The sequence below is a fragment of the Puma concolor genome, chromosome C1 (assembly GCF_028749965.1).
Source record: "Puma concolor isolate L17-30 chromosome C1, mPumCon1.1.hap2, whole genome shotgun sequence".
NCBI classification, from domain to species: domain Eukaryota; kingdom Metazoa; phylum Chordata; class Mammalia; order Carnivora; family Felidae; genus Puma; species Puma concolor.
This window is the reverse complement of record NC_141674.1, coordinates 85,552,082-85,565,298: the sequence shown is the minus strand read 5'-3', so window position 1 is coordinate 85,565,298 and position 13,217 is coordinate 85,552,082. Positions and strand designations below refer to the sequence as shown.

Here is a 13,217-nt window from a genome sequence, read left to right as displayed (position 1 = left end):
GATCAAGAGTTACATGCTCCACTGGCTGAGCCAGCCAGGCACCACTCAACATTCTGAATTAGGCTAATTTAGATTTCACCTTTGTCACAGTATGCCCCCACTCTCACATTGTTCATTGTGAAATTTGCATCCTTGCTGGATTTGTTTACTTCCTACATGCTTGTTTCTCCAAGGAGGGAGCAGCCGTGCAGAGTGAAGAGAGAATATGGATGTTGCCCCTAGATTTAGGTTCTAATCCTCAAAGTGTATATGATTTAGGGTACATTCTCTGGCCTCAAGTTTTTTTGTCTCTAAAGTGAAGATACTATCTGCTGATTGTAAGGATTGCATTAGATGTAGTATCTTCCAGGTTCACACTAAACATTTGTTTCTTTTTCTTTTCTCCTTCTCGGTGCTCTGCCCCCTTTCCTCCCTCCTGTGTAGTAGAAATGTAATCCTTTTCTTTATGTCATAGAAATTTCGTTGTTTTCTGTGTATCTCTTGTGCTTAGTCTTAACTTACTTGACTGAATCAATCTCCTTATCCTTCTTATGGTTCTACCTATTTTTCTAAAAGTCTTTCTACCTAACTCTGACACTCTGTTTCCACCTCTCTCTACCTCTAGCCCTAGTCTAAGAACCTATCAGGTTTCCCCTTGATCCTACCTGAAATGCTGATGTTACAAATGTGCTGTATCCTAAAATTAATTTCCAATTTGGCTTGGAATTTCAATTCCATTTTCTAAGAGAAGCAATATTATAATTGCTGGTTCTGTTTCAAGGCCAAAAGCCTAGAAGCAAAAGCATGCTTAACTTATAAATTAATTGAAATATTTTACACTTGTAACAAAGTAAAAGAAAATAGTGTCATTGGAATTCTAGTAATGAAATAAAATGAAAACTGTGTTGAGTATGAAGTAATGATATACTTGGCACATTGTATAATGTGGTTGATGGAAATTCTGAAAGTGGTGTGTAAATGCTGTAGGGATTGCAGTGTTTTTCTGTTATGATTAATTAAAATTTGTTTTCCTCATACAGAAGGTCACCATGAGAATGCTATTAGCCATGTTTAGAGTTTTTGTTTAGGTCACAAATGGAATAAGAGAGAATAAGACATTTTCATTGAACCCATCTCCTGTGTCCCAAATTCTCCTTATTGCTTGGCTTATTATTATTTTTTTCTTTAGTTCTGAGAACTCTCCTTTTTATGTGAAATCCTTGATATTCCTGATTTAGAGCTCGATTCAAGGCTGAAACTTAATGGTCAAGGATATGCTGTAAAATAGTATTTTTCAAACTGCAGGTTAAGATCCATTAGTAGGTTGTGCAATAACGATTCAGTAGGATACATAAAACCAACATAAAAAAGAGGAAGGAATAGAAAATATATGAGTTTACGGGCATTTGGGTGACTCGGTCGGTTAAGCATCTGACTTGATTTTGGCTCAGGTCATGATCTCACAGTTTGTGAGATCAACCCCCATTCATGAGACTGAGTCCTGCCTTGGTCTCCTTCCTAAAGGTGTGGAGCCTGCTTGGGATGCTCTTTCTCCCTGCCCCCCTACCCGTCTCTTTCTCTTTCAAAAAAAGAAGGAGATATACAAGTTTATCCCATGTGGTAAAGGTAAATAATGTCTCTTGAAATGTTTGTTGGGTCATAATGTAAAAAATACTTATTGTGAATGTGGTAAAAAATTAAATAAAATCCACTGTATATAGCAAAACAAAACAAAACAAAAACCACACAACCTTTTCCAAATTATTTAAATATTTTATAGTAAACCCTTCTGGTTAAGTTTTTGCTTTTTTTTTTTTTTTTTTTACAACTCATTCTTCATAATTAGGAAAACCTTGTTACCTCATACCTGTGAATTAATTAAGACTCTCACTCTGTGCTCATACTCATATCTTGGGTGATGTAGATTGGGTTTACTGGGCTGAGTTCCCACAATTTTTTGTGTGCATGTTAACTTTTGAATTTTTTGATGCCTTAATTTAAAATGAATGAGTAGGGGTGCCTGGGTGGCTCAGTCAAACATCTGACTTCAGCTTAGGTCATGACCTCGTAGTTCATGAGTTCCAGCCCCCTCTCAGGCTCTGTGTTGATACCTCAGAGCTAGAGCCTACTTCAGATTCTTTGTCTCCCTCTCTCTCTGCCCCTCCCCACTCACACTCTGTCTCTCCCTCTCTCTCAAAAAAAAAAAAGAAAAACAACAACAACAAAAAACCCAACATAAAATGAATGACTAACAGTGAGAGCTAGAGCTTGATTGCAGTATAACTAGACTTGATTAGTTACTTGCCAGCTTAATCATCCGACTTGGTTTTAACAGGTATGCTTTTCTCCATTTCTTCTTTTTCTCACATATTCTTGGAGTGACACATAAAAAGACATTTAATGACCAATTTATTTAAAAAAATTCTTAATTAACATAGACTCCTTATTCTAATGACTTTCTTACATCTAAGTATTTTTCAATTGAATTCTCATTTTATCTGAATTTTACTTTGGTGTCTTAAATATATTGTCTTGATAAATATCACTTGCCTCTGTGGTCCACAATCACAATAATAATTAAATATTCATGCCAGTACAATCATTTGGTATTTAAATAATAAAGAATACATTTGTTTTGATTTTTTGCTGTTGTGTGAGATGTATGTAGAACATGGTACAAGCAGTCATCATACCTTTTTACTAATTGCTTGTTTTTCAGGCATCTTTCATCAGGTTTGGGAATATTTAAGTTAGAATCAGGATAACTTTTCTTTTAATTCTTTAACTAATAGGTCTATCTTTGTCATGGGATGAATGCAAGTTATGATATCTTTTTGTTTTATTTTCTATATTGTACCCACTGTGGATTGGGAATATGTAAAACTTTAAAAATAATACAAAATTGGTGGGAGTTCTTTCAATGCTTGAAGGAAGACCTCATAATAGTTCATTATCCACATTATGTAATTTTAACTTAAATGTCTCCATGAATAACTCCTTATTTCCTTTCATAACTAGGCAATCTGTTGGCATTGGTTGGCTAATGAATTAAAGTATTACTTTGAAAAAAGGCTGTTCCTTAAATCGTAACTGGAAAATCATCATTAGCCATTGTAATGACAATAGAGCTGCACCTTGAATAGTCAGCATCTGACCAAGAACAAAGAAATTGCTGGTTTACTTCCCTTCCTGACTGGATTTGTTATATTTTCCTAATGAATGACAGGTGGTGATGCTTAGTCACTTCCCCTTCCTGGCTTATACTTCTTGCTCTGCTAATTCCTGGTATCCTTTCCCACTTTGTTTTCTTTTTCTTTATTTAAAAAAAAATTTTTTTAATTTAAGTTTTTATTTATTTTGAGATAGAGTAAGTGGGGTAGTGGCAGAGAGAGAGAGAGAGAGGAGAGAGAGAGAGAGAGAGAGAGAGAGAGAGAATCCCAAGCAGGCTCTGCACTGTCAGAGCAGAGCCGATCGCGAGGCTCAAACTCACAGTGATATCATGACCTGATCTGAAGTGGGATGCTTAACCGACTGAGCCACCCAGGTACTCCCACTTTGCTTTCTAACATCATAATGTTAGGCATGAAGGCGATCCTGAATTTATTCTGGTTTATCTACTATATTTCACAAATGAAGAAGCAAAGACAGAGATTATATAACTGGGTTGACGTTATTCAGCTATGCAGTGCAAAGCAGAGACTAGAAATTATGTCTTGTTTCCATTTTCACCTGACAGGAGGTCAGTGCCAAATGAGTATTTGCTAAACTGGGCTGACTTTTCCCTTATACTATCCTTCAGTTGGGTAGCACATTACTGCATTTAATCTTCATGATAATTGGCCACAGTCACGTGGTTAAAACTATGACCTTGATCCTCTCCAGCAAATCTTGCGTGGTCCTAAAATCAGGTCTGCCTCTAACAAAGGCACCTGAAAGCCACGTTTGAATAGAAAAATTCCTTCTCCACTCTTCAGTCTTCCTTTTCTTCCTCTGCCCCAGTTTTATTGAGAAATAATTGATATATATCACTGTGTATGTTTAAGACAGTTGTTTTCCTAAATATTGTTTCTTATAGTAATCAACCATTTTCAAAGTTATGCTTTTCTTATGACTGTATAGAGAAATTTTCTGTTTCTCTTATAGATATTTTTTCAGAAGCTCTTGATTTACTTGTTCTTCTTATTTTTAAATGGGAGAAACTCTACCTAGCTTGATGTTTGATGAAAGATAGGGGTATATAGTACTATTAGACCCTATGCTATCTACTTGGTGGCTACTGCTGTAAGGTGCAGAGCTGGTTGAAATGTGTAGCCCCCGGCATAATTTCTGGTGTCTAGCAGGAATTCTGTAGTTTAGTTCTGGTCCAATGTGGGGATTGTAATTTACATGACTATAAGAGGGTCATTTATTCTAGTGATTCTAAGGGAGCTTTTATTTTGTCTAATCTATTTGTACGGAGAATGAACTGCTTCTTGGGGTCTGTTCATCGGCTGACTTTACTGCTGTGTAACATGTCCCTGCCATCTTCCTCAAGCCTTGTTATTTGCTGTGATTGGCAGGTTCTGAATATAAGCAACAATTGAAGTGGTTGATGTAGGCTACCAGAGGGTGGGACTGACATAAAGTAGCTGGTTTTCTATTAGGCAGATGGTAAGAGGCAGGTACTGGATGAGAGAAGAAAATTGCTTGGACTGACAATTGTGTTTCTTAATTCAGAAGTGCCTGGGCTAAAGGTAATAGAAATATTGTTTCTTGTGATTGGTTTTCTGTTATCCTCAGTTTTCAGTATTACAAATTAAATTATCCACCCTGTCATCATGATTAATGTAATGGGAAGTTGAGAGAAGTCATACCAGATATTTATTTAGGTGACGGTATTTAAATCCAGAAGAAACATTTCCTATTTGTTCTTTAAGCTTCCTGGGATAAGGTGAAATAGAACCTTTTGCTTTTAGCGAAAATCATGCTAATGAAAACTAACATTTATTTAAATATCTTCCTTGTCAGACTTTAGTTTGTATCTTCATTTTATTAAAACAACTTGTAAGGTGGGTGTTAGTTTCCTAATTTTTCAGGGAAGGAAATGAAGGCTTGAGTGATTTGGTTAAAGTCTCATCATTGGTGATTGGTAGAGCCGAGATTCAAATCTAGGTCAGACTTCAGATATCACATTCTTTTTATTATGTATTTTTGAGAATATGGTTAGCTGTCTGTTGAAAGCAAGTTTTCTGGGATTAATATTCTGTCATATGAAAGCTTTATATTTTAATTATGTATAAAAATAATGTGCTTTTAATTTTTCTTTTTTTTTTTTTTGAGATGGCAGTTCCTGGATTTACCTTTGGTGCATTCATACTTGTGTTGCACGTTAGTTCTGTGGCTAATTATCCCAGCGGAAAAGTAGGAAAGTCATGCCATGGAATGGTTCCTGAACACAGTCATACTGCACGTTCTGACCCTGTTCACAACGTTTCAGTGAGTCAGATGACATTCAGACCAGGAGACCAGATTGAAGGTACTGTGTTGGAATTAACTATTTTGCATTTTGAGTTTCCCTCTTTTCCTGTACATTGAATCTTTATTACTGTTGGATTTATACAGTTTCATTTAAATCTATTCACCTGTTTCCATAAGATACCATCATCTTACACTTCTCATTTTGTGTTTAAATACTATAGATGACTGTATTACTTAAGTAGTAAATCTACTCCCTAAGCAGAATAGGTTTCAAAAAAATTTTTTTTAAATGTTTATTTATTTTTTAGAGACAGAGTGCGAGTGGGGAAGGGGCAGAGAGAGAGGGAGACACAGAATCCAAAGCAGGCTCCAGGCTCTGAGCTGTCAGCACAGAGCCTGACACAGGGCTCGAACTCACAAACTGCGAGATCATGACTTGAGCCGAGGTCAGACTAAGTAGAATAGGTTTTAAATACATTTTTATCGTTAGTTAATATGTATCTTTTTTAACCAATACTATTAACACAATAGAAGAGGAAAATAAAGTTTATTTTATCTGGTTTAAGGTATAATAAACCCTTATTCTTCTTGGTATAGTGTAAATTCTTATGTTTTTCTGATTCTTTGGGTGAAAGGTAGGCTGATTGTCAAAAGTGTATCTATAATAGTGTTTTGCAAACTATTTTATGCAACTCCAGAAATACAAAATATTAATGAACTCTGACAAAAACAGTGTATGGAAAAATCAGTTTGGAACACTGTATGTTGTATATACTGAGAGTTTCATACTGTATAATAGGATGTTAAAGGCCTTGGGGGTTTTTAGTAAACAAATAAATATTTACTTTCATTCAGCATTTTTTGAACTAAGTTGGCTCCATGGACACCTCCCTGACCATCACTTAGCTTTTTTTCCCCGTAGAATTGGAATGGCTATTAACAGCTCACTGAGTGAATGTCCTGTGGAACATAGTTTAGACCTTCTTTGTCTATGGGATTATTTATACCATTTTCTTTCCTGGAGTAGTTTTGTATACATATGCTAGATTCTAACTATGAGATGCCTCCTCTAAACAGTTTTCTTTTGGGGATGTTGCTAAACCTTATCGTAAACTATTTTTTTGTTTGTTTCTCAGTTACTTTGTCAGGGCTACCATTTAGAGGCTTTCTTTTAGAAGCACGTAATGCTGAGGATTTGAGTGGCCTTCCTGTTGGCTCCTTCACATTGATTGACAGTCAAGTGTCGCAGCTTCTGACCTGTGAGGATGTACAGGTTTGTGTTATGTTTGAAACTGATTTGTTAGTTTCCATGGATCTTTTCATTATAAGCTAAGGGTTCTGAGATAATGACATTACCCATGTTTTGCAGACATCTAAATAGATTCACAGTGATCAAGCTTTCCCCCTAATTTTCCTATTTGCAATATGTTTTTACACATCAGCATCCGAGAAAAGGCAGTAGCTTGAAGGGTTTATAGCTTTTGATATTTTATATAATATTGACTCTTATTATATTGATTTTAAAGGGTGTTAATATTGAAGATAGGATGCTAGAATGGGACAGAGGTATCATTTTTGTCATTCATTCATTGATTTAATAAACATTTATTATGCCAGAAACTATCCTGGTGCAAGGGATATGGTAACGAACAAGACTTACTTCTGTTCTTTGAAGAGCTGAAAGCCTTACACATAAGTAGAACATATGGACATGTGATGTATGATACATAAGGAGAACATGAGGAATATAGGACAGACACATAAGTAGAACATTGTGGTGACTTAAATTAGAAGCATACACAGGATGGGTGAGAAGCATAGCGGGGTGTGTCACACACAGGCTGGAGGGAATTGAGAGAGAGGTTCTTGGAGGAGGTCATCTCTATGTCAGGCCTCAATGAATGAGTAGGAATTTGCCAGGTGAATGAAAGTGGGAAATGAGATTGTTCAAGGGAAAGGAATTACTGAAATATAATGCTATATGTGTGGAGGCAGAAATTTTTTCTTTTGATGAATTTTTTGGATTTTCTTTGTATCTGTTAATGGAAGGAGTTTTAATTTATAATATAAATTAAATAATGAGCAGACTCTATGTAGCATTGACATACCCAGTATTCATAACTCTTTTCAGTTCTTAAATTTCTGCTGACTCTAATTTATATACAGAGCCAGCTGCTAATCTGGTGTTGACTAACCAACATGTATTTGTTGAGTACCTGAGTCTCTGTTCTAAATAAAACCGTATTTATCAGAATGCCAGCATCATGCCATGACAGATTACTTTGCAAAATGACAGTAGTTTCAGTATGCTCAACTACGGAGTGAGTGAATGGTAGTTCTTTTCCATTTTGTTTCAGGGATATGCTGTGAGTCACACAAATCCATCCAAGAAAACAAAAATTAAAGTCTACTGGAATGCTCCAAGCAATTCTCCGAATCACATAAAGTTTCTGTGAGTGGGAGAGCTTACAAATCTGCAACTAATCAAATTGAAATAATGGTCTGTGTCATTTTTGATACCTATTGGACATTTACCTGTATAAGAGTGGTTTGGTGTAGAATGACACCACCTTGGTCTGTTTTGCTTTTCATTTGATTTTTCCACCGAGCCCAAGACCTAACACCTAATAGGTGCTTAATACATATCTGTTGAGTGAATTAAATATTGTGGTGCCTTCATGTTAAGAGGCATTAGTTAATATTTACTTGAGTTCATATATGGTGTATGGACTAATACATTTTTTTAGATTTGTTCTTATCTTAATATGATAGTATGAAAAAATTCCTAAAATTTGGATGACATTTTTGTAGTGTTATAACCTGCATATTAGATTAGTAAGACTGTTCATGCCCTCAGAATTATGAAATTCAGTAGGATTAGAAGTCCATTTCCCTTAATCCTCTGTGCAAGGGGAAGTGGAATGTCATAAAACAGTTTAATGATAACTGAGTGGTGTTAGAGACATATATATGTTTTTTTATCAAAAAAAATTTTTTTAATGTTTATTTTTGAGAGAGAGAGAGAGAGAGAGAGAGAGAGAGAAGGATACAGAGGATCTGAAGTGGGCTCTGTGCTGACAGCAGAGAGCCCAATGTGGGGCTCAAACTCACGAACCCTGGGATCATGAGCTGAGCTGAATAAGGGAGTGAGCCACTCAGTGCCCCTACAGATGTATATTTTAAGGAGAATTAGTCTCCTGACATGTCTGTATGTTTTGTTTCACTATGTATGCAAGTGCTAGCACATAGAAACACAGCTTTGCACCTGTGTGTGGTGTGGAATGTGGAAGAGGACTGTGACGCCAATAAGATCTGGTGTTGCTTATGCAGCCTCTATCTGACTTCTTGCTGTAGCTGCCTGCTACATATGCCCTGTGGGATAATTTGAACAGCACACTATGAAATAAGTAGCAGTAGTATGTTCTTTATATGTCAGGGAATAGAAGTCTGTGCGTTTTAGTCCTTATCTGGCACTCATGGACTGCTGGGAGTATGCCCAAAGGGCAGACGAGGAGGAGAGAAGAGAAGAAAAGAAAGATCAAGAGTAAGCAAGAGAACAAGGGCAGTAAAAGTTCATTTAGTAATGAGGTAGAAGAGTCATTAGAGATTTGTCTTAGACAAAATTGGTGGTACTGTTGGGTAGTATTAAGTTGTGTGTCCCAAGTTTACTTCTTTTCTTTTTATCTTTTTTTTTTTTTTTGATTCAATTATAATGGGCCACAATTAGGGTTCTGTTTGATCTCATTAGTACTGCATTTCAGAGTCACAGTTGTTGAGAAGTATAAAATCTACTGGGTGAAGATTCCTGGCCCTGTAATTTCACAGCCCAATGCACCGCCTTTTACAACACCTGAAGCTACAGTAGCACCTTTGTCAACATTACCTCCTGTATCCCATTTAACCAAATCAGTAAGTAACCTTTTCATGGTTTCACCAGATGCAAGCTAAAAGAACAGTGTCTTTGGAAATTGTGGTTTGTACTTGCTGAAGTATGCAGAGAAGTAGCTGTGCCGGGTTGTGGCAGTGAGTTTTTGGGACCTCTGCAGGAAATCTGAAGGAAGTCTTTATTGCCACATTATGACTTATGGGTCAGGATAAAGGGAGTGCAACACCCTGCATGTTCGAGGTGTGGTTATGACATTCTGTAGTCTGTACAGCCAAATATCAAACACGGAGAGGAACATTAAAGCTTAAGCTAAATTTAGACAAGATTTGGAGCAGAATCTTGAAATGGTGATGTAACTCCTAGATCTGATTTCACTAAGGCCAGTGAGTACTGGGGGATTCTATGTGCTGAACGACAGAAGCTCTTTTGCAAACTCATCAGCTAGAATTCCGTTTAGGCCCTTGGGTTCAAAAGAACTGTGGCTGAGAAAACATATCTTGTAAAGGGTAGTGCATATTAATAACATTAGGTTTTACTGAAAGAAATTCTGATAAATGAGACTTATTAGTTCAGAAGTGAAAATAATGAAAAGTGTCTTACGGCAGGTTATTACAGTTAAAAGAACAAACTCGGGTCTGAATCCTGTCTCGCCTACTTTCTGTGTGACTTTAGACAAGCTACTTAATTCTCAAAGTCTCAGTTTCTTCACCTATAAAATGAGAAGTAATAATATCCAGCTCTTAGTATTATTATGAGAATTAAACAATGTAATGATTTTAAGGTTTCTAACTGCCTTGCACTTAATAGAAATTGTGTAAATATTAGTTCCTTTTTTCTTTTCCTTCTCTTTTTGTCTTTTTATAACTCTTTGTTCTCATGAGGAAGACTAAGTAAAGCACTTGTACTCTTTATGTACTGTCTCATTTTGTTTTCCTTCTACATTTTGCAATATATAATTATACTTGATTGCATTATTATGAATGTTACACTTTTGACCATACAATTAGATTTTTTATTTGCACTAGCTCTAGTTTACTTAGTCTTAATGTTTATTTATTTTAAAGCTGCCTTAGGGGGGTAAATAGTCAGTCTGGACCTGAGCTTCCTAAGAGGAATCTTTCCATATATTCACATAAAAGGCATTAGTTCTCACCGGAGCTTTTATGGTATCTCTACACCAGTTTTATAATCTCTGATTATAGAAAGGTTTATTCAGAGTCATGGGATTATAGCATTCATACAGAGCTAGAAGAGACCTCAGAATTCAGTCCCTGTATAGTTGAAGGTATACAAGAGAGACAGTTAAGTTCTTCAGCAAACATGATGGACTAAAGGGGAGAGCAGAGACCAAAATGCAAGTTTCGTACTGGTTTGTTTTTTCCGTTCTACTGTGACTTTTCTTTAAATTGCTGTGAAATAATAAGAAATGTGTATTGGTTTCTGCTGTGGTTCCTGCTAATATTTGGACTTTGACCCCAGTTCCTGATACAGAGCTCCTAAATCCCTTGTAATTTCCTGAGTGATAGGAATGCCTTTTACTCTAATGGGTGGGCCGTCCATGGGGGCAGGTCACCAGAAAGACCAAGCCATGATTAGAAACTGGGAACTTTCTGCCCCCCACTCTCCATTTTCCAGAGATGAGCAAGGGGCTAAAAATTGAGTCATTAATCCATCATGCCTCCATGAAGGCTTCATAAAAAATCCCAAAAGTATGGGGTTCAGAGAGCTCCCAGGTTGCTGAACACATGGAGGTGCTAGAAGGATGGTGCCTTAGAGAGGGCATGGAAGCTCCACACACCTGCCCTGCCCACATACCCTCCCTGTGCACCTCTTCCACCTGTTTCTGGATTTCATCGGGTAATAATACACTGGCAATCTAGTAAGAAACCTGTTTTCCTGAGTTCTGTGAGCCATCCTGGTACATTATCAAACTTGAGGAGAGGGTCATGGGAACCTTTAGTCTCCTTCATTGGGAACCTGGACCTTGTGGTTGGCCTCTGAAGTAAACAGTCTTGTGGGACTGAGCCCCTAACTTGTAGGATTGGACACTACCTTCAGGTAGATTGTGTCAGAATGGAATTGCAAAGTAGGACTTGTGCTTGGTGTCCACTGAGAATTGCAGAATTGCTTAATGTGGGAAAACCCGCCACACCCTGGATGGCCAGAAGTGTCGGTAGAGTAGAAGAAATGAGAGGTGTTTGGATACAGTTCCCATTTAATCTAGACGCATGATGTTTAACTCCCTTTTGAAATACATTGTCATAGCGCATTCTAACAAGATGACTGAGCATTTTTGTACCGTCAAATTGTGGAGCTGAGATTTTTGATGCTAGTCCTCTTATTTGCCATAACAAGGAAGCTCTGAATTAAATCATTGTAAATTGTTCCTGTTTCTCCTCCACTAAATTGTATTACTATTATTTAGAGTGTTAGCATATATTGGAATAACCATTTTTTCTTACATTATTTTAATATCAAATTTGAACCTGAATTCTAGATGCAGAGTCTAGGATCTGAATATAAAAATTCGTGAGTTTGTCTGTTTACTTTTTAAAAGTTCATTCTAAAAACTTAATGATATCTTTTAGGCAAGAATGTCAGTGTGGGCTTAAATATTCCCTAAGGTGTTTTTCAAAATTTACTGGAAACTATGCTCCAGAACATAATTGATGTGAAATATTTTGTGTATTAAAGGAACTTTAATACTCATGCACATTATAGTCCAACTAATGTTGTGTCTTCCAAATTTTAATCAAAATTAATTAAGTTTAAAAGTTCACAACCTAACTACTGCTCTGATCATGTCTAATTTGGGATGTGTTATTTGTTTCCTTCTTTGAATCTTTATTATGAAAAGATACTCTTGTTAAAACTTGTACTTCAAGGTAGTGGCTCTTTTATCATTGTGAAATGAACTGTTTGGTTGGTAATTAAGACTTTTTCTCCCTGTCATTTTTCTAGTTCAGTGCTTCAGATTGTGGGAACAAGAAGTTCTGTATTCGGAGTCCTTTGAACTGTGACCCAGAGAAGGAGCGTGCCTGTTTCTTCTTGTCCTTCACACGAGATGACCAATCAGTGGTGGTTGAAATGAGCGGTCCCAGTAAAGGCTATTTATCCTTTGCGTTTTCTCATGACAGATGGATGGTTTGTATCCCTCACTTACGTAAGTGGTAATGAAAGAAAAGTTACTGGAGGGAGCCTAATCAATGGCAGTTAGTTGTTTGTTCCAGAGTCAAATTATTATCCTGCTTACAATGGGAAGGGGAAGGGGAGGGCAGGAGAAATGAACATAGAGTGGGTTCTAAGTTAAAAATCTTTGGGTATTTCATGTTTTTAACAGTTGTGCAATTATATACCACTAAGAAAGGCTGTCTTGTAGAAAGTTAGGAAAATCACTTTGTATCCAGTGGATTTGCCGCTATATCTTTCTGTCTGTCCTGTCTGCTTATCTCTTTGTGATAAAAGCTTGAAGTACAGTTAGGAGAAGTTGCTCTGCCTCAAGTCTCATGTTATTTGTGATGCTTTTCAAACCCTCATTGTTTTCTCAAGTGTCCAGCAATCCCAGCAAGGGTTGCTGCTCACGGAGTCCCCATTTTGGTAGTCAACAGTACATATCCCAAACAGAGAGTTAAACCTGGCGTGTCCAGGCATAAATATATTCCTTACCGGTAGGCTCCTTTGTCAGATCTACAGAAGGCAGCATTTGTTTTAAGCTGATTCTCGCTCTCCCTGGGTAGTGCTGAATGGATTCAATGGTTCTGTAGATGGCAGCCTTGTGCTGTGGTGTGGCAGCAGAGTGCATCCTAATCTTCCAGAAGGAAGGAGGGAGAGTATGGGCCAGGACATGTGTAAGTCCTTTTCGAAGCAGAGTTGATGGTGAGGTCAGGGATGACTA

At 37.0% G+C, this 13,217-nt stretch overlaps 1 protein-coding gene across 6 annotated transcripts in view; it reads left to right on the top strand.

Moving 5' to 3' along the window:
- The window catches only part of FRRS1 (ferric chelate reductase 1), a 105,299-nt gene that overhangs the window by 63,536 nt on the left and 28,546 nt on the right, over positions 1–13,217 (top strand). For 5 of the 6 annotated variants that reach the window (XM_086717660.1, XM_086717661.1, XM_086717659.1 and 2 more), the window contains 5 exons: positions 5,299–5,494; positions 6,573–6,709; positions 7,794–7,888; positions 9,198–9,345; positions 12,284–12,466. In XM_086717660.1, coding sequence (XP_086573786.1) covers positions 5,299–5,494; positions 6,573–6,709; positions 7,794–7,888; positions 9,198–9,345; positions 12,284–12,466 — 759 coding nt within the window. Of the gene's footprint in view, positions 1–1,056; positions 1,062–5,298; positions 5,495–6,572; positions 6,710–7,793; positions 7,889–9,197; positions 9,346–12,283; positions 12,467–13,217 lie in introns of all 6 variants that reach the window. The other variant, XM_086717663.1, reaches the window with a different exon arrangement.